This window comes from Squalius cephalus (genome assembly GCF_949319135.1).
Source record: "Squalius cephalus genome assembly, chromosome: 18".
Lineage (NCBI taxonomy): Eukaryota > Metazoa > Chordata > Actinopteri > Cypriniformes > Leuciscidae > Squalius > Squalius cephalus.
In genome coordinates, this window is record NC_137139.1 from 18,129,040 (window position 1) to 18,151,595 (window position 22,556).

The 22,556-nt window shown below is 39.0% G+C and overlaps 2 protein-coding genes across 3 annotated transcripts in view; both read right to left on the bottom strand.

Annotated features, from left to right (window-relative positions):
- The window catches only part of nsfl1c (NSFL1 (p97) cofactor (p47)), a 40,038-nt gene extending 24,767 nt beyond the window's left edge, over positions 1–15,271 (bottom strand). The window contains exon 1 of one of the 2 annotated variants that reach the window (XM_079849681.1): positions 15,156–15,271. The gene's annotated coding sequence lies outside the window, so the exon portion shown is untranslated. The remainder of the gene's footprint in view (positions 1–15,155) is intronic. The other variant, XM_079849680.1, reaches the window with a different exon arrangement.
- LOC307145976 (protein FAM110A) lies at positions 723–22,444 on the bottom strand. The gene is made up of 2 exons (XM_079849677.1): positions 22,326–22,444; positions 723–3,138 (listed from the first exon to the last, which is right to left on the bottom strand). The coding sequence occupies exon 2, from the start codon at positions 2,637–2,639 to the stop codon at positions 1,293–1,295; it is 1,347 nt and encodes a 448-aa protein (XP_079705803.1). The 5' UTR covers positions 2,640–3,138; positions 22,326–22,444; the 3' UTR covers positions 723–1,292.
- Between the last annotated feature and the right edge of the window lie 112 nt (positions 22,445–22,556).

Genomic DNA, 22,556 nt, shown 5'->3' on the forward strand with positions numbered 1-22,556 from the left:
AAGTAAACATCAGTGTGGCCTCATGACTTCATGACAATCAAATTCTATCAAAATAATTTGTAAGGCTTTTCTTTTTTACTTTAAAATGCAAAAACTCTGTTAACAGAGTTAACAGCTTTGATTCCCCTGAGAGTATTGAGCCAAACACTCTCTCTCAGTTCTGTCAGCTCTCACACTTTACCTGTCTTACACAACATACCCTCTCCAAAACAAAGAAACAGGCAGAAGGAACAGTCACAATCAAACAAAACCCACACAAATCATACATAAACATTAAGCTGAATGGAATGTATGTCCATGTTTTGGAATGCATGTTTGAGTGCACATCGTGCAACTGTGCTTTGCCATATAATAGAGCTGTACATCCACATGTGCATGCTGACAAGAGGCTCTCACATGCTTATATTTTGAATGTCTAAACTTATATTCAACAATAACAGTCTATTAGCCATGTTTGCAGAGGAGCAGTGCCTCTGTGGAAGCTCTGAATTCTTCACAGTATCGTTGTCTTGCCTTCAAAAACATCTACACCAAACATCTGACGCACTTGTGAATTTGACACCTATGGAGCAAAAGTGTGTGAACAGTGAGCAGGGGTTTGTGTGCATCTCAGTTTCTATATGCGTGTACTGGTAGGACTTTGCAGTGTCTGTTCTAGGTGTGGCTTATTAAACATATCCCTGAGGTCTTACTACAATCGACACCAAATGATGACCTCATAAACAAGCATCCTAAATAGCTTCAATCATTCTTCAATTCTTCAACCAATACAAAGATTTCTAAAACTAGAAAGTACCTGCTTCATTTCCAATACTATAAACACAATGGTTTCTAGAGGAATTAGCTTAGGCCACGGGTCCCACAGTACTGCTGTTTAATAAAGACTTTGTACCTGAACAGCACCAGCACAGCAGATCGACTGCTACCTTCTTAATCAAAATCATCATCCATTCAATCACTGTTAGTGCCTTTAGCATTAGTCTTATTGCTTAAATCAAAATGTATCAAAGTCACAGTGCTGAGAGTCTGTAGTATTCCGCATTTGGAGGTATGTCATTCTTGCAGAACATCAGACGCTCGAAAAACAACAGGATGTCCATGTAAATTCTATGTAACAAACATCATGAACATTATCCTTTTAGTAAGGCAAATACAAACAGCCTTCAAACAAGAACGTAATAAATATTAGGTGTGTGTGATAGACATCAACTGGATGCTATAACAAGTCTCTGTTCCATTTATATTGTCTATGTCTGGTACTCCTGGGTTGGTAGACAGCCAGAGAGAAGCTTCTAGACATTGGAGATGTTTTGTGAGGCATCCCGTGCTTGTCGGATACCATAGAGCCACTTAATGACGCGTGCATTCCTCTCGATGACTGAGATGCCGTAAGGAACCCGCTCACTGGGCTTGATGGGCCCATCGTCATCTTCCTCTTCCCCTTGCCGGCCATCCCCACCATCCCTGCACTCTGAGCTAGCCGTACTGACGCTGCGGAGCTTGGAGACTGAAACAATGTCCGAATTGGCCCGGGCGAAACGCTCCACGCCACCCATTCCTTCCACCTCACCTGGGTCCAGCCCACAGTAGTTGAAGAAACGCTCCAGGTCAGCTGTGGCCCGTGAGTAGCGATCGCTCAAGTCTGACTTGGACCGATGGAGGGAGGGGTGCTTCCGACTTGAACCTGGACGTGACCCTCGAGAGCTGGCTGAAGAAAGGCGGGTGAAAGCGGGGGAAGCCGGGGGTAGAATGCCAGGTCGCAGAAACAGCGGGCTGGTGGGTATGAAGGGGGATGGAGGGTGTGCTGCCGAAGGTTGCAGCTGAGCAAGAGGTGTGGGAGGCGCCTGTGGCTGGGCTATCTGTGGTTGAGCTACTTGGGTTTGTCTAGGTTTGGGTTGTAGAGGCAATCTTTTAGGTTTTCTGCTCTCGGCCTGCGGCCGCACATCCACCCGCCGCACAGTTACAGAGTTGGGCGGTCCGTAACTACCTTGTGGTACCAATCTGGGAGCTCTGGCTGGGACCGGAGGCGGCCTTCGGCTGGGTTCTGCAGGTGAGGATTGATTGTTAAGAGGAGAGGAGGTGCGAGAGGAGTTGGGCGTTGAGGCAAGGTGTGCTTTGAAGTTGGTATAGTGTTGAGGTTCTGCAGATTGTCCACTACCAACACTGTGACCCCCAGAAGAGGGAGAGGAGCCTGATGGAGAAGGAGAGGAAGGGGTAGGGGAGGATGCAAGCGGCCCATCGCAGACATTGATTAGATTATTCAGTACTTCCAGGTTGAGTTGTGGTCCTCTGCTCATGCCATGGTCTGGTCCGTTCTCTGCCTCAAGTAGGCGCCGGGTAATCTTCCTCGCTGGTGGAGTGTTTATTCTACATTGCATCATCATGCTTGGTGATAACAGTGGTTTGCGGATGATTGGGGGTTTTACAGGTTCTTGTCTAGTGAGTGCTACTTGCTGACTCTTTACGTACTTGGCCTTGTCCGCTTCCAGGCGCTCAACTGCACTCAGCTTCCGTGTTCCTGTCTCGGGCGCTCTGCGGAAGTAGTCGGGGCCTTTATTGAGGATACGGAAAGGCATGGCAGAAGTGAAGGGACCCCCAGTAAGACGGCCATCTGTAGGACGGAGGGTCTCCACTGGCATGATGGGTAGCAGTGGGATTAATTTAAGAGGTGAAATGACAAAGTTTTCTTTGCGATCAAGAATGTCTTGCAGTCCCAAGAAAGACTTTTGTAGTCACTGGTCTCTTTATTCCTTCTTCTTTGTATTTTAAGCTCTTTTTTCCCACCTTCAATGACCCCTTTAACTTTCTTACCAGTCTGAACACTCCTGCTGCTGTTACTTCACTCTTTTTGTGTGCCGGCCTCTTGCGTCTATTATCTGCTCTCTCCCGAGTCCGGCTCATTGAATAGAGGCCGATGGGATGGGGTCATAAAGGGTCGCATTCCACATCAGTCCGGCTGAGTGACCCACCAGGACGGGCAGATCCAGAAGTGAGCTCTTCGCAGCTGAAAGGTTAGCAGAATAGTTCTGGTGAAGCACGGTGGCTCAGTCCTTTCCTTTCAATCTCCAGATGTTTCAGACTTGTAAAACACTCCTTGAAAACTTGAGACTCTTTTTCTTGTAATCCTGCACTGTTTTCCTGGAGGAAGGAGAGAGAGAGAGAGAGATGCTGTCAGACATGGGTAGGCAAAGAGAGGACCTCCTTTCACTCCCTCTGCTCCACACATAACAGATACTGGAGTACTCTAAAGCGAATGGGGGCAGACGTTTGGTTTTAATGCACTGTCTGGCCCCTCCCACTACACTCTTAAAGCCTCCAGATGCTGCATGTGTGAGCAGCCAATCAGGAAAGAGAAAAGTGTTGCAAGCACAAGAGGAGGAGAAAGGAGTAAGCCAGCAGATGATCTCCGATTGGCCGAGGGTTGGAACTCTGACCAATTGCACCCTTCCCCCCACTCACAACAAACACTCCTACTGAATTTTCATTCAAATGTGATTCTTTGAAAAGAAACAAAAAAGAAAAGAGCAGAGCAAAAGAACAGCTGCAATCTTTTACATTCAATTACATCAAACAGTAGCGTTTTATGAAAATATTTAAATGTCCTGCTTTCCACTTGTTCAGTGTTCATAAGCGCACAAAGGCACTTTGTGTAGTGTCTTTAGAGTACATTATAGGCAGATTATCATGTTTTATATTCTGGTCTCAGACTAGATCTGAGCCAAGACTTATTTAAATCTGTCTGAAACACTCATGAGCATCCACACAACTTGACTCAGACAAGCTAGTTTCATATAATATAGTAAAACCCTCTTACTGTCAGACTATACACAGACAAGAGAGTTGCTCTCAAATCGGCTCTGGCTCAAATTTAGACGCTTCTCTCACTCTCTCGATGTCTTCACAACTTATAATTCTTTCATATTCTCTTGATCCTCAGTGTCAGGGGAGTGAAGGCAATTTTTCCCTTCCACATTATTCCTTTTGTTACTGCATTAAAGGTTTGGATTACATCATCAAGAGCGCTGAGAGGCTTGTTCCTTGCCATTTCTCGCCATCATCATCATTATAGTCAAATACACATTTTTAATTAATCTTTTTATAGCATGACTTTGTGTCTGGGCCCTCATCGTTACGCTCCCCCTCCCTTTCTTCCACTAATAAGATAGAAAAGACTCAGTACAATAGAAAGATAGACATATTCTCTTACCAAGCAACAGTTCACTTTAAAACCTAAATATAGCCTTAAACTCTAATTACAGAACAGTGTGAAGCGCCTTTAGAGAAAACTGTTAATAACCTTACTGACATTTGCCCCAAAAGACTGAACAATAAATAGCCTCAATTGCTTAAATGAGCTCATTGGCTTACACTGCAATTATTTCCAACATGAAATAAAAGTTGACCCCATTTCCTTTTTTAATGTATGTTCCTGGTATTATTGTGAACATTTTATCAGTGCATGTTCTTCCACATAGTAAAATTGTGTGGCTTTGTAAATTGTCAAAATGTAGTAGCTTGCTCTTCCTTTGAAACGACTTTCCTTTTCTGCTGCCGTCACTTAGGCTACACAGGCTAATGGAAAATCACATAAAGCTTTTGTTTTAAATTCTCTCATGCTCGCGATTTTTTTTGCTCTTTAAATATCCTGTTTTTCACACATTACGCAAGTAAAACAGGTTTCAAGTGGTGATTCATTTAACTTTAAATGTTATGATAATTATTAGGGCTGGGTAAAAAAATACTGATTACTCGATTTTTTTCCTCAAATTCTCATTTTGATAAACTAAAAGATCGATTCTTGGGATTTAAGAATTGATTTTGGTTCATGCTATTTTCAGTTGATGCATGAACTAAACATTATTTGCAACATGTCTCCCATCCATTAATTCGCAATAAGCTTTGTGCTTTGTTTTCACTTGATATGAAACAATGTCTTGCCACTTTTAGATGTGGCATAACAGATCACTGTTGCTGCCTCAGTTCAAGTGAAGTAGTTCAATAACATAACTCATCAGTTTAAAAACTTGTTAGCAAAAAAAAAAAAAAAAAAAAAAAAAAAAAGAACTTTACAGAGGTACATTTTGATAAACATATGCACTATATTATATATTCATTAAATGTTGAGGAACAGGTTATGACAGCCTCCGTTTAAATGTTTATACTCCAAAAAACAATTGAAGTAGAAACATGTCATGTAGGCTAAATCTATGTATTTTTACATAATGGCATGTAAAAAGTTATTATAACACTATTATAGTAAAAAGGTTTTCCCAAAATTGTGCAATTTTGCTGCTCGGGGCTGCTTCAAATCAAACATACCTAATTTGTTTGTCTGGTTTCGGTGTCATTCACTTCAATTTATTTTTTGTTTTATATTGCAAACTAGTATTTCCTACCAAATTGTTTTGATGTAGCCTATTGTTCTAATTATAAACACACAGGTTTGTAGCACAGGTAGTTTGACCGTTTACTGCACTTTGGCTATAGGTAAAAAACTAGAAGAATAACAGTGCCGGTCCTACACTTCTGGGGGCCCTGAACTAAATTTTGTGAAGGGGTCCCCGTCAAAATGACCCTGCAGGGTGATTTGCTTTGGATACAAGATTAAACACTTTAATTGTTCCTACTAATGATTCCATTCTGATTTTTGAATCATTCAGATACGTGACTCATCTCATACGTGGCTACGAGAATGAAACAGCAGAGTGACAGGTAAGTTAAAAGTGGGTTAGCACTGGCATTGAGAAATGTCTAGTGTTGTGGTGTTTCCATTACTATGGAAACAGAACCATTTAAACATGCTTGGCATGCTTCTATCTATCTGTTATTGTGTCTTATAAGAGGCTTATGGACAGAGTAATGGAATAAATGCTTATCCAGGTCAAATTCTGTGGTGCATTTAGATGATGATCTACACACACACACACACACACACATACACAGCTGTCTCTCAATGGCCAAGCTTTTAATAGAAAGCACAGTTGCTCAGGATCTTGCTATGCTGCTATAGGGGTGAGGCAGCTCTAGTGTCCAAAAGCCAAAATGGACCATCATTCCTTCCCCTCCACATCTTTGCATTCACCAGTGCTACACTGGCCTTTACCAGACACCAACATAGAGGAAAGTTCTTCCACAGACAGGGACCATAGACCACTAGGGATGCATGGAAATTTCACCCACCGAAAATGGCATTTGCGTTTTATGGCCAGAAAGCTTCACTCTCACTCTAGCCGTTATCACTGCGCGGTGTGACGCTCTGCTCAATATTTCACTATGCATGTGTGCTCCGCTCAGTTGCTCACGGCCCATGAGTACGCTGCACTCATGTACCGCTCATGCTCATCGGAAAAGCAAAGTCCGCTCAAATGATGTGCCGACATGAAATTTCTAATTTAAAATAATAAATAAATATATATTTCTTTTTAAATAATTTTGTTTTTTTGGCCAAGAGCATCTAGAATTTTTGGTTTTGGCCCAATTCTAGGCTTGTTAAGTCATCAGATACCAGTATTTTCATTGTATGGCTGTCTGATAACATTTAATTTGGCGATATTAAAAGTCTATACTATTTTGTTAAAACAAATACACTAAAAGTCTATTTAAATGCTACAAATGAATTCAGGCATTATATTATATGAACTTTTATGAAAAAGTTATATTTATTTTGAGATTTGCTAAAGATTATATTTAGCAGTGTTATTAAATCAAGAGTTTTGGGCCGATAATATGGGTACCGATATAGTACATAATGACTTAACCTGATCTTTGAATGAGTAAAAAATACAGTTCTCCTGTGCAGACTGTAATAGGCAGAACTTGGTTCCCAATTTTGGGTTGCAACCCGACAGCTGAGAACCACCGTTTACAGCAATGATATACTCTGTCCAACAGGAGTGGAAATCACTTTCATCTTACAGCACACAGTGATCCCCAAAAAACCATTAAAGTGTTTACTTCTCCTGTAAAATAATATCCACAAACAGAAGCAGACACGCAGTGGAATGTGAGGGACACAGCAGCGAGGGTGGCACGAACAGCCCACAGCTTTGGGCACAAGCGTGGTGTGAACTGATTGAGATAACAGAAGCATTTCAGCGCTGAGCCAACTGGACCCGGAACACTGAGGACGTGGGGAGAGCCAGGAATACACACACTTAGAGCCACACACACCCACGGCAGACTGCCACAACCACAGAAACGCACAGGCATCTCCAAAGCAAACCTTTCTGGGCACAAAATAAAGATCTTGGTCTTGATTTCTGAGAGCTGATGTAATGTTCCCCACAGTGTTTAGTGGTGTACTGGACTGTTGGTTGGGCTGCAAAAACCTGAATGGAAAATGTTTGCTAACGGCTTGAGCACGGTATCTTAGGGTGATGTTTTTGTGGGTGTTTTTAAACTCGAATGGATGTATAATTTCCAATGTTCATTTTATTAGTGTTTAATGATTTAATGACAGTACACTACATGGAGGAAAATGTGATGCAAATAAGCTATTCCTAAAAACCATTGGAGTGGCGGTCTACAGCTGTAGGGACAAAGTACAAAATGACCTCACTAATTTCGGCTGAAAGAAACTCTGCAATGTAATTAGAGGGGAATTCTGCGTGACTGAAAGGGATCTGCTACTTTAAGGATATCTATCAATTACCGCTGCGACAACAGGCCCAACATGAAAGATACACGTGAGAGGGGAAAATAAAAATAACAAGGAATAGAAGATGAAAGAGAGAAAGTGAGGGAGAGAGAGATAGAGATGTAGATATCTGAAAAACAGATAAAGAGTGAGATAGTTGATAAATAGTTATTGTTCTAAAGGAGAAGTCTTTAATATTCAAAAGGCATGTAATACATGTAATACAAAAAGACGAACAGCCCACAGCTTTGGGCACAAGCGTGATGTGACCTGATTGAGATAACAGAAGCATTTCAGCACTGAGCCAACTGGACCCGGAGCGCTGAGGACGTGGGGAGAGCCAGAGAACGTTCTCATTCCCGGTTCCATGCTGCTGGAATGATCTCCCCACCCTCATCCGGAATGCAGAATCCCTGACAACATTCAAAAGACAACTGACAACTCATCTCTTCCATGAGCACTTAACCTCATTAAAAAAAAAAAAAAAAAAAAAAAAAAAAAAAAAATTTATAATAATATATTCTTTCCTTTTCCTTTAATCCTCCCTTGTCTGGCTTATGCTACTCTGAGGAATGCCAGCCCAGAACTTTGTATTTTGAGCACTTCTTGTGTTGTTTTTGCCTCTTCCCAATGACACGCTTAATGTAGTCCTCATTTGTAAGTCGCTTTGGACAAAGGCGTCTGCTAAATGACTAAATGTAAATGTAAGACCAAAGAAATGTAGTTTTCTAAAGATAAGTTGAGTGGTGCTTGCCAAAGAATATCTCATCATCACAATGTCAAAGTGTTGCTATGGTGTTCAAAGATTTCTTCAGTCCATTGCTATGTGGATGCTAGGGTGTTCTGGGGGGTTGCTAGGTAGCTTACTGACCAAAAATCAAAAAAAAATTATGATTCACGTTTTATCATCTTCCAGGTAGAAAAATTTTAGCTAGAAACATGACGTCACATTTTTTCCTCAACAAACTGCACAATTGGAGGTATCATGTTCATAGCATGTGTTATGTGCAAAAATTTAACTTGGGTTTAAGGGTTTTGAACCCTTTTAAAAAGCCAAATATGCTTTAAAAACAAGATGAAATCATATTTTTTCCATCTGTTCTTAATGAAGGACACAAAATATATTGCTTTGTATTGAATTCTGATTAATTAATTATCAATTCTCACACTTTTGTCACTTGGTAGATCATGGTGACCGAATTTCAGTCATAACCCAAAATGTATAGTTACTGTGCTTTGCTATGGAAGGGAAGAATAGAAATGGTGATGCTGACAGCTCTAAACAGATCAAAACCGACATTTCCTGCTCCTAGCAGCCCGAAGGGATTCACTCTGAGCCTGAGTCACCTGTGCAATGTTACAGTTACGTTCCTGACACTACATGCTTTTCATCATTGATTTAACGTGTCAATATTCCAGGAAGTTCCTGTGAATCTTCTCAGAAATTGAGCAAGGATTGGGCGCAGAAGATCTGACGTCACTATGAGTAATGACGGAATTCAGGAATCCCTCAAAACTGGCAACATGAGCCATCCTGCTGACATGAGAGGAAGTTATGTAAGGAAAAGAGAGAAGGAATGTGTAAATCCAACTCGGGCGGAGACCATCACAACCCCATGTATAAAGAGCCAAGGTGAGGCAAATATCCCCTCTGCACATAAGGAGAGTCAGATAAGATGAATTTTAAAGTAGTTATATATTTCTAGTGCTTTTATGTGACAGTTCTCAATTGGTTTATTGATAACGGCTTGTTTCAGCAGTAACAGCTTTGTTTGGATGTGGCCGACAGATGAACCTCATTTGTGGGACCGTTCACGTAAAGATTTGACCTCTTGCACTACACTGTAGGTGTTAGGTGTAAGTACAAGCTAACTAGCATCATTCCCAAGGGTTTTCCCAGACGGCTTTTACTGCACTGACAGAGTCACACCTCTCACTCAACTCACCTCAGCGACCGCGATAAAGACGCCCCAGAGGATTCAAGCCTTTAGCCTGATAACCTTTCACACTGCCTCCATCCATAACCGCCACAAAGCTCTATCGGCGAGGGAACAGCCGGTTATAAAGAGTTTTAAACAGCCTTCTCTTCTCAATGTGTGGCAAAGCACAGCACAGCTGTTTCCCCTCCGTCCACAGCAGGCCAGGATGACCTCTCAACACAACATCATTAGACAGAGCCTGGTATTGTACTAAACGTCCCACAGCTAGACCAGGATACAACTAACATTGAATGTCTGAATGAGCCCTCAGGATAATATCATCATTCATCTCCCATTATTACAGCCAACATGTGGATCCCTAAAGAGATGTAAATACAGTTGCCCTTAGTGCCATTTCTTACACTCACAGTTTACCCAACTAAATGGGGGCATAACAGACTTCTGTTGTTTTAAAATAATGATTATACCTTATTTATAATTAATATACAAATGTAAATAATATATAGGGCTGTACCTAACAATTATTTTGGTAATCAATTAACCTGTCAAGTATTTCTTTGGTTAATCAGATAAAAATTACATTTACAAATTTACAAAAACATGCTATTCCAACAATTCCGCAAATTGAGGGTTGACAACAAATATAGTGAAAGTATCCATGTAGGCTGTTATACATAGGGTTGGGTATCGTCTGTTTTTTTTTTCGATACTGGTGCTAAATCGATACTTTTAAAACGGTACCAGTGCCTAAACGGTGCCTGAACCGATACTTAAAAAAAAAAAAAAAAAAAAAAAGAGAGCCTCAATACAATGGTGAATGACATTTAAAAACGGTTTATTATTGAAAAAAAAATAAAAATAAAAATCTCAAAATTGAATATATTAAATTTGAGTAAATGTATAAATATAAGCAGTCTATATAAAAAACAACAAATTTACATAACAAATTCACAATAAAACCTAAGCCACCTAACCCTAATACAATAATTTAACACTAAATAACACTACAGTAGCTTACTAATAACAGCAAAGTAGTCTTGGTATGCTACAAACCAGCTTTAGATTTCAGCAATTCTTTTCACGTTTTTTGTCTTCTCTGGCCAAATACGACACCTCTCCTGACTTATTGCATGTCCTGCACAAGGTGAGCGTTATTTTAGAACGCATCACCTTAAAGCTGCAGTACGTAGTTTTTCCTCTTTGTCGGCATCTCTGTTCTAAATCTGCAATTGCAGTTATTCGAGGAATTATCAACTTTATTATTGTGCCTATTATTGTGAATTATTGTGCCTCGGCACGGCACATCGCGGATGAATCCAATCCATGTGGATACTGTCATTCGGAATCACACCGGAAAATGTAATCTGAACAAGTAAGTAACATCCACTTTTGTTCTGACCAACTAAGGGAAAAAAGCATTGCAGTAAATCGCACTGATTAAATCTAACGATCGCTTATCATATCACGTCAAACCGTGCAAAATTGCTAAGGCAAGCAGATAGTTTTGAACACTGGCTGGTTATGTACTTGCTCAAAAATGTATTTAGGACAATTTTTAACCAAAAAAGTTACAGAATGCAGCTTTAAATGCAGTGACGCGAAACCACCCGTGAAGAACACCATCATGTTTACAACTGACAACGATTTTCAAAAGTACGTGAGGTTCGCAGCTCTATTGTTGCAGTAAACTTGCACAACGTTCTCGAATGATTAATTTATTAGATGTACGCTGGTCTGTTATTGTATGGACATCGTTTTCACACTAAACATGACGCGAAACAAATAACGAACTGTGATTGGTTGCGTTATGTCAGTCAGTCCTTGGCTGATATTTTTATTCTTAAATACTGTACATGTAAGTGAATGTGTTTTGTCATTTAAGAAACCTTTATAATGATCATGATTCATGTTAGCTGATCTATAACGAACAATGGGCGCCATGTTAGTAGCCAACGCACCACCACAGTTCAGAGAACTGATATCTGTCAACACGTCAATTCATCCACTTCTCCCGAAATACATTTACTTTAATGTATTTCGGGAGAAGTGGATGAATTGACGTGTTCATGGCTGGTGAAGTGTGAGAAGAATAGAGTCAATTTTATAGTTACCAACACAATGTGCATCTAAACACGTCATCAATTTATAATTGAAAGGATTGTTATTGCCGTTTCCATAGACATCAGTGTGTATTTTACTAACTATGAATGTTGTAAATTCAAACAAAGATTTTAATTTAGAAGTTGATGATCACGCGATCTGAACGTTCTAATCACAGCGGTGTGAACGATTGTACGCGTCAAAGCCAAAGGGTTAAATAGCGATCACAATGCGGTGATGATGCTTCTTACGTCCGTTTTGGAGAACCAGAGGGCAGATATTTCAACCGACAGCTGACTGAGCTGAGGCATTTAAGTGGCACCGAAATCTGCGTTTTGATTCTGTCCGGTTACATACCGGTTACCGGTTCCCGGTTTCGGTACCCAACCCTAGTTATACATTATGTGAATTTTTTTTTTTTTAAAGTCTTACGTTATTAAAAACATCAACAGTTTGTCAGCAAATCTGAAGCAAAAAAGCAGTTTAAAATCACCATTTTAAAAGTTATAATAAAAGAAAAACAAACACATTATTTTATTAACGGTTAATTGTTGCAGCCCTAATAATATTTCATTTATGAATGATTTTATTTATGATGATGAATAATAGTATTTATTAATTAAATATTTGATTTAACTTATATATCTTTATATATCTTGTATATCTTTTCTATAATATTTATATAATTTTGGGGATGTAGATTTTAGGCCAAAAGGGTATAAATAATACAAAAAGAAAAATTGGAGAGACAAATCCTGAAATCCAGTCTGGATAATCTTAAAATGGACGAACATAAGGTTAGTATGCCATTACGCTCACCCTCATGTTGTTCCAAACCTAACTTGAGTTTCTGTTGAACAAAAAAAAAAGATATTTTAAAGAATGAAAGTAACCAGACAGTTGACGGTCACATTGACTTCAATTGTATTTTCTTTCCTACTATGGAAGTCAATGGCTACCGTCAACTGTCTCATTACCAACATTCTTTAAAATATCTTCTTTTGTGTTCAACAGAAGAAAGAAACTCATACAGGTTTGAAACAACTTGAGTAAATGACAACAAAATTTTCATTTTTGGGAGAACTATCCCTTAAGTTAAAATGATTCAATTGGCTTGCCCCAAATACCAATTTATCATTAGTAGAAAAACGTACAAAAGTAGGATAACATAATAATGGTTATGTGTCACAGAGGCGTGTTAGAAAGGAAACAAGCAGAAAATGTGATCGGTCTATTCCTTCATCTCTCATGTTGACTATAATAAGATAATCAGATGAGAGCAAAAAGTCCATCTGTCCGTCATGGGCCAGCCTCACTGTTACCATAAATTCTCCACATTTCCCTTCGTCCATCACTTTAAAACTTCAAATCAAAGAAAACCAGATTAGATCAAATCAGATCCCTGGAGTTTTCAGATCAGGGTTAAACGCAGGCAGCACAGATGTATCTGACCCCAGAGGCCTGGGTGATCTGTCACTTACACGATTATTAGTGATTTACCGTTTCCCCCAGATGAAGCTCTGCAGTACCAGCTGCACATTTAAGGAAGGACACTGTGGCATCAGAGGACACTTTAAATCTTATTCCAGTACTGTTCAATTGCCTTGGCAACTTCCTCACAGCACTGTCAGGGGTGAAAAGAGAGATGCAACTTGCTGTCATACTGGTCGGTCAAGCAAAATGGCCTGATCATCGCCTAATTACAACCATGGCAACCTTGTCCATGTCAGATTCATCTCAGGAATCCATGACCCCCAGGTCCTTTAAATGGACCCTGACCCTGTGGCCTGCCTCAGGCCTGACAAAGTAATGCAGAGATATGCCACTCACTAAACATACACACTCACATCTGCACAGAATTACAGCCTAGGTGTCTGCTAACAGAGAAACAGACACACAAAAGCATATACGTGTGGACACAGTGTGTAATCACAAAGATGAGATGGTTTAAGCCTCAGCCCAGAGTGTTGTTTTTACCTTCTTCCACCGCAGCTACCAATTCCGCTTTCCCACAGTCACACACACACACACACACACACACACACACACACACACACACACACACACACACACACACACACACACACACACACACACACACACACACACACACACACACACACACACCAAAACAAAAGAACAACAAACAACTAGTAACTACATTTACAAAAACTAGCGCACAACAACACAAACACAGCCTCTAAACATACATAAGCAGAAGTCACCTATTAACCCAGTTTGACCAATAACCAAGCCAGGAATGTTAATGGATCTCAGAGAGGGAGATAGATAGATAGAGATCTTTTCCTCCATGAATATGCTGACAATATGACATAGAAGCTCAAAGTTGTTGTTTCACGCACTCAGTTCCTCATTTCACAGTCACTATTGTTTTGACACCATCCATCTTAGGGATGCACAATATATCAGATCACGTTTTTGTTCAATGTTGAATTTTTTATTTAGCATGCTCCGTTCCTCTATTTTACATTTAGACAGCTTTTGCTGTCATCTAAAACTCAGTGAATCTTTAAAATCACTTATAATTTAATAACATTGTTAAATGTAATCTTTAGCAAATCTCAAAACGAATGTCCATTTTTTATACTGTACATAAAAATGCTGTGATGCCTAAATTCACTTGCAGCATTTAAAACAAATAATTTTTTTTTATTTTATGGTTTTTTTTTATTTATTTTTTTAACAAAGTAGTTTAGACTTTTAATATCTGCCATTTAATGGTTATTGGCCATAACATGAAAATATTTGTATTGATAATAATGTTAAAATATTTTATACAGTTACAATGTTATGACTCCTACATTCACTTGTATTATTTAAAATGCATTTAATTTTTTTATTTATATATTTTTAATATCATCCAATATATTAAACAGCCATGACATGAAAATAATTATCAGCTTTATAAATAAATAAATATATATTCACCAGAATTTTAATTTTGGTTTATTCCTAACAATGTCACAAAACAACATTTAGCACCCACAAAAACCAACTCAATCTAACAACTGAGCTCAAAGCGACAATCATTCACTGTTTTAATAAAAGCCCTAATGAGATGGGAAAATACCTGGAGTTTATCTGTATTTTATTTGCCTAAAACCTGAACTCACCCATACTCTCACACGGTTCTTACAGATCCCATATAAACAACCATTACGTACTAGGTAATCAGTCCAGTCCCAGCACGCTCAAATAAGACTCATTAGAGACTCACATCCTTCATAAATAATGATGAAATGAGAGGACAAGTCTTATACACAAGTTTCACTGTTATTGCCAATACAATTCATGATAATAAAATCTTAAGAAGACAAAGACTAAAAAAAAAAACTAATACAAAGCCAGAGTTCAACAGATATCTCACATAGTCAACACAAACTAACTTCAAGAAGAATTTGACAAGTCCACTAGTAAATAGATTACTGTACATCTCTGTTACGGGTTGCTTAACTTACCAGGACAAGTGTTTTCCGAGAGCAGGACGAAGCTCTCAAGCTGTAGACCCTTTTGAAGAACGGAGCTCAGCAGAGAGTCAGCAGCGCTCCAGTGAATGTGTGTGTGAGTCTGTGTGTGTGTGAGCGCGACTGCGATGGCAACTCAAATACTTCTCCTCCTCCCTCTTTCCTAGATAGCTCCTCCCAGCCAACTCTTTCAGACAGAGCAGGGCTGGAGAAATACAAGCAGGAAGCACAACACTTCCCTACGGACACATGACCAAATTCATTCATTCATACACCTCAGTACATGCTTCCACCATATTTCCACCACAAATTCTTTGCCTATTCTTGGTCTCAACTCGAGTGGTTTCCCATTGGAGTTCACCTCCAGGATATTTGTGGCAGTCATTTCCCAAAACACTTCTTAATAATCTTTTCCAGCATTCCACCTGGACTACGAGAGGAAATGATATAAGAGTGTCTGTCGGCTTCATCAAAGTAAACAAAGTGCTCCAGAAAAAAGAAAGACAAGCAGTGGTTGCCATAAGGATATCCCATCAGACAATTTCAGGAAGATCTCGAAGGAATTACCTGAGAAAGACTGGAGAGAATCATCTGGTATGTTTGTTTCTGTTCTTGGAAGCAGACGGCTAAGAATAAATTGTGGTTTCTCGGCTCTCAGAATATGAGTCTGGGTTGAGCATCGCCCTCAAAAAACAAGTTCATCCCGTAAAATCCCGTAAGAGCAGGGAGTGGACTGTATCCAACTCAGAAGGACAGAAAAGAATGAAAGTTGTGAAACAACACTTCATTTTCACTGACACGGTGTTGGCCACCTCAAACTCACTTTGGAGACTCCACCTCTCCATTTTTTAAGTATGATTAACCGGATTATTTAAGGAGTGGTTGAATGAAGTTTGGTTTGGCAGACCACCATTGTGGGAAGGTGAAAGTTCTCCTGAAAACAGATAACATCTGCCATCCAGATGCACAACAAATAAACAAGTCTGACCATAATAGCTCCTCCTCTCTGGGTCCATTCATTCGTCAAGTCCAGGTGTGGATTCTTACCCCAATCCTCTCCATTTGGCTGCCTTTGAAACCAACACTCTCATGCCATGGGGGCATACCTGAGTCCCACCGTAAACACAATACCCACAGAATGTGTGCCTGTGGCTATGGTAACAGATCTCTATGGGAATGGCTGTTCTGTCTGTTTTGAGGGAAGTGAATCGAGCAGATGCTACCAAAAGTCTGAAATATAGGGGTGTTAATGACAGAATGACGATTAACTGTTGTGCATAATTTAATAGATAAAATCTGACGATGTGTGAAAACACCGTCTATACAGGTACCTGAAGCGTATCTGCACATTGAGTTGCATGTCACATTTGCGACACAGACGTGCACCCCTGGCTTGTGAAGATAAAACAGGCTAAACTCAAGGTGTTGCAACATTTTACTGTCTATAAACAATGATTACATTCACTGAAAACAGTGATAGTGTGATAAAGACGATGATAAGCAACAAGGATTTTTGTTACAACACTTGCCCTGCCATTACTACATATATTATATAATTTATAATAAATTTTAATTGAGATTATATTATTATATATATATATAGGGGTGTAACGATACACATATTCGTATTGAACCGTTCGGTACGAGGCTGTATCGAAAACGTACCGAACCGTGACACAAGTGTATCGTATCGAACCGAACCGTGAATTTTTGTGAACCGTTTCACCCCTAATATATATATATATATATATATATATATATTAGGGCTGTCAAACGATTAATTGCGATTAATCGCATCCAAAATAAAAGTTTGTTTTTACATAATATATGTGTGTGTACGGTGTATAATTATTTTCTATATATAAATACACACACATGCATGTATATATTTAAGAAATATTTGCATGTATATACTGTGTATATATATTTATATTATATATAATTTATATTATATATAAATATTTTACATATAAATAACACATTTTTCTTAAATATATATGAATGTTTGTGTATTTATATATAGAAAATAATTATACTCCATACACACACATATATTATGTAAACACAAACTTTTATTTTGGATGCGATTAATCGCGATTAATCGTTTGACAGCCCTAATATATATATATATATATATATATATATAGCAAATATTTTCATTACATTAGCCATCTGGAATGAAAAAAGTGATCAGCATTATTCATATTCAAAATGGTAAGCAAACGCTCACGCTGTTTTGTTTACAGTTTGTATATCTGATTCTGCAGTCCTATTTTTAGTCTATATTATCATCAATGCAAAATACATAAAACTAGACTAAATAAATTGATTAAAAAACCCAAATGCAGTAAAACACAGCGGACTGTGTTTTAATTAACACTCCAATTCGATTTCTTAATCAATTTATTTATGTAATTTAAACATAGGGTATACGTATAAATGGTATTCAGAGACCTCCACATTAACATGAATTAAAACACCTCTAGTCTGAACTACTTTTGAATTGTTGACATAGGCTACACTAGTTAATACACTAGCCTAATTATTGTTTGAATGCAGCACTTTCATCAACAAGAGTAAATGACCATTGAGTTCTTCTTATGTCTGCCATCAGATTTCTTTTTCTACTTCTATATATATCTTCAAACTCCATGCAGATATGAAGACCTCTGATCTTTCACCTTTACGTCGTAACTTCATCCCCTGCCCAAGTTCCTGAAGTGTCTACATTAATGCTGCTTATGCTGCAGGATCAACGCTAATGTTTAAGAGCCTGGCTGCCCCGTGTGCCACATTGGCTGTCAGCACTGATCTGTTTGGGTGCTCGTCTGAGCTGCTGAAGAATGCCAGTGTCTTTGAAAGAGAGGATTATGAGGCAGTGCAGGATTACTACTCCTCCAGCCCATCTCTCATTCTGAAGATAACAGACCACGCTGTAGGCTCGGAGCGACACACACACACACACACACACACACACACACTCAAAGGGTCAAATACGAACATCTCCTTTTACAACTCATATTGCACACAGACATGTCCAAACGGGCTTTCACACCACTAAATTGTCACAAATACACACACACACCCCTCTGTGAGCACGCACATGTGCACATAAACATGCCTGATCTACTGATTAATCAAACCGTGATGAAAATGACTCAATAAAACCAAAGTGAGGTGAGGTCACCTACCATAACAAACTGTTTACATACTTAGCTGCATTTGAATAAGCGGTTCAAATTTGCATGTGGGTTACATTCTTTATCAAAGGCTAGAATAGAGACAGATAGCAGTCCAATTCCCTCTGAACTCAAAAGCGGCATTAAAAGCAGTTCCTGACGGAATCTGAGCCATTTTTTGCATGAAATTCTGCAGAATGGAAACTATAGAATTCCCAATTATGCAGAAATATGGCGAGCTTTCTGCTGAATTCTGTGTAGGCCTGGTTATAAGTGGGCGGCATTGAAAGGATTGTCTGAAATAGCACCTGCTTCGCTCACTGAAAAAAGGTTAAACTGTTTGTTATAGACGCCAACCAAGTCAATACCATAGATTTACCATAGGGTTAGTGAACTTTCAGTCACAGTGCCATACAGAGGAGGAGATCCACTCTCTCACGTGCTGGAGGGAAAACACAATCCTCTGGGAAGGGCGGAGGGCTGGCTGGACTAGCGCTGTTTATCTTGGGAGGGCAGTTTTCTAAGGAGAGGCTGGAAAGAGCCAACTCACATTCCTCAGAGAAAAAAAAACCTGGAGATTTAGAAGAGTGTGTGAAGAAAAGGGAAAAGCTTGGTCACGTTCTGAAGTCCAAACTTGAGGAAGCTGTATTTAGTAAATGCATGTGGGCGGTTGATGTGGCAAACTTCTTATGGGTCAAAAGCATCATCCAGAGATAAAAATAACTGACTTTTTTTTAACTGTTTGTATGGTTGATCATATTTGTGGACAATGCCAGAATTTTATATTTCTGTAATTTCAATGCTCATACTGTGTGTCTGTCAGGATGTTTTTCTCTGAATAAAATAAAATATTTGCATTTATTAATTTAGCAGATGCTCTTTATCAAAACTGATTTGCAGTTTGAAGCACTTAATTATAAAAGTCAACAATAGACGCTATTTAGGTTTACACTAGCAGTTAAAATATAAAATATAGGCTACAAATATTCTTGATTAGCAACCACTTCTGAAGTCCATAATAAACTTATAGGGGTTGTGGTCAAAAAGATTCTGAGAGAAAAGCATCTGCTTCTTATGGCCAGACAATAAGTTTTAAACCTAGTCAGTCAGACTATAAGTTTCAAAAAGCATTTTTTTGCTTATTGGAGAGGGAAACAAATAGGGACATTGGTTCAAGATGTCTATATTATATGGAAAGCCCATAAAATGAGTTAAGAATTAAAATGGTAATTTCAACTTTATATTTGGCAATATTACACAAAAACCTCATGTGTAATTGTGAATGTCAAAAAATCCTAGCCTTTCAAATAAAACATTATGTGGTTCAAAAGGAACAGCGTCACAGTCAGCCTCATATTCTGCTGTGGCTATTGTGTGTTTATGATGTTAACAACACATCAACTATTGAGAAACTGATTGACACCTATTCACTAATTTAAACACTTTTCCAAAAGAAATCAATTCTGTCAGGACCACTATCGTCAAATACGATTGACAGTTAGCACACAGTTTGGATTGGCGGTATGGTTCTGTTCTGGGCAGCCTAGCATGGATAAGAGCAGGGAGAGCAGCAATCAGCGAGGACAGAACCAACATGAATGTATTGCAGATAGCACTAATTAATTTTAATGTACAACATGATTAGAGAATTTTAGTCTGATTCAGGGGGAATCAGAATGCCAAATCCTGATTGGACGACAGGAGGAGCTGGGGATGGAGGAGGGTAATGAGCTCCAGAGAAACGCGACAGCTGCTGATAATACTGAAGGAGCTTATGTATACAGTGATAGGCGTCGTATTCCTATAGGTAGACGTGGATCAGCTGAGAGTCAGCTGATGCGAGCTTGACTAACATGACCTGCCAGAACTGACGCTACGCTTTGCGCTTCTTTCAAACTATCAGAAACATTTTATGGTTTTAGGAAATTTTATGAGATCACTCTGAGGACCCAAAATGTCTCAGATACTCTCTCTAATCCTCTGAACTCTGCTGAGCATATGATCATTTTATATCCACTGGAGCCTTGAGGCAGTCAGACTGTCAACAATCACTGCGAGAGAGACGGTGGTTCTTCACATGGTTTGCAAACTAACTAGCGTAGGACCTAGTGGCTAGTCTGTGGTTGAGGGTTGTGTGTGTGTGTGTATGGTTTGAGAAAAACAGACTTTGCTCCGGATGAGAGAGAATACACAGACTACATGCATACTAACCTTTACTTAACAGTAACAGTAACTGCCCCCTCTCTATCTCTGCTGATAGACCTCCACTCACCGCTGACTAAATTCCTAAATTGGAATTTGACTTGCGGCACGGAGCAGCAGTCATCCTGGAAATTCACAAAGCACAATCAGAAGAGATAGAGAAGACCATGAAGTCATCCATGAAGACTGCGTTATGACATCCAGACAGATCCCATATTTCCCAACACTATGGAGGATGATTTCCGAGCTGACATCACACCAGCACTAAAACTCAACTGAAGAGTGGACAATCTTTTGCCACATATGGGGTGCTGAGGGTCTTTTCTCCATCCAAATAAATAATGGATTTACTTCCGCATTCCGCTGCTTCTAGCGCACGTGCCCTTCAAAAATGTATGCATTCACTGCATGCTCACTGCCTAGTGAGCACTCAAATCACTTGCACATGAACTATGCACAAACAAAAAATTGCAGACTGTGCTGATGACAGAAATGACGTCTTTCTAAACATCTAAATTTAACATTTTAGTAATAATACCACAAAGAGGGGCAAAAAGGGGCACTAGTGCAATAATACACACACATGAATAGCTGTTCATGTGTTTTTTTTATATGCTTTAAGACTTATCGTGTACAAAAAGGTCAACATGATGCAATTCAGTATTTAGACTGACACGAAATGATAAGGCCCAGGCTATCAACTAACAGGGAATAACAAAAACATACTCTAAACCTAAACTAATCCTCTTTCAATTTCCTTTGCAGTGGAATCAGGTCAGAACATTATAAAAAGTATGTGTACATTAAAACAAAACAATGCCAATCTGAACTTATATGATCTGTTTCACTTGGCTTGGTGACTAAAACACTCAGACGCACAAGCACATTTATCCAAACAAGGCCTATCACAATCTAGTAGTCAAGTTTCCTTATTAACAAAATATGCTCTATCCACCCACAGCCGTCATATAATTACAAAAATAGTGCAAAAGAAACACTAACGTGAAACAGATAGGAAGCACCTGTCACTTCTACTTCTGCGCAGCTATTTTGTTTCTGCAATGAGCAGTGCTACAGTCAAGGTTAAATCACTATCGGAGAATGTGTGTGGTAAACCTTAACCCCAGGACTCGCCCTTGGGCTGCACTTTTAACAAGACTACACATTCATTTTCAAAGCCTAGTTCGGCTGCGACACTGACATCCTGCAATAAAGGGCAGCGAATCGGTTCCTTCGAACAGTTCATTTTAAAGCAAAAGACTCAGGGATTCTTTTATTTACGTCATCACGCGGTCCCTGGGATCACGGAGTGGCATAACGTTCACATAAATTGTACTAATATATCTCAGTTCATAATCGGCAAGAACTCAAATATCATCTGCCTTTACATTAAACAATATTAAAATGAACTTAATCACTTCGCTGAAAAAGACTTTGCACGAATCATTGAACGAATCATCAGACCATTTGTGAACCGATTCAAACGAACAAATATCCTGATACCATTCACTGATAAAGAATTAGTAATAACATTTGCTTGAACTGAATGTGCTCAATAATAATTTTAAACAACAAACTGTTTGTTTAATACTTTGCCAGCATTATGGGAAAAATCCACTAAACCTAAAGATTAAACAGTTAAAATGTCTTTTCAGCATTAGTTTGCTTCATTTTTTATTTCGAATATTCCATTCGCAATGATCATTTGACCAGCATAAACTGACAGTCTTCTTGTGTATAACGTTAATTCATACATTTATTTATTTATTTATCTATCACTCACCTCAGACCCGACACTGCAGCGTTTCCAAAGTAACGTTAGACACCAAACAGGTGAAATGCAAACTGGATTGTAGCGTATGAATTTAGTTAATAGATGAAATGTCTTTGAGACAAAAAGTGAGAGTACCTACATTTTCACGAACAGTGGACAGTGATAGCGAATTGAATTTCTGCGGGGAATATACCATTATCAAACCATAAAATATGAGGGTGCAAGGTTATTGTGGTTGAA

What these genes read in the sequence shown, in the direction of transcription:
- LOC307145976 (XM_079849677.1), bottom strand. Translation starts at nt 2,639, where the DNA reads ATGCCAGTGGAGACCCTCCGTCCTACAGATGGCCGTCTTACTGGGGGT.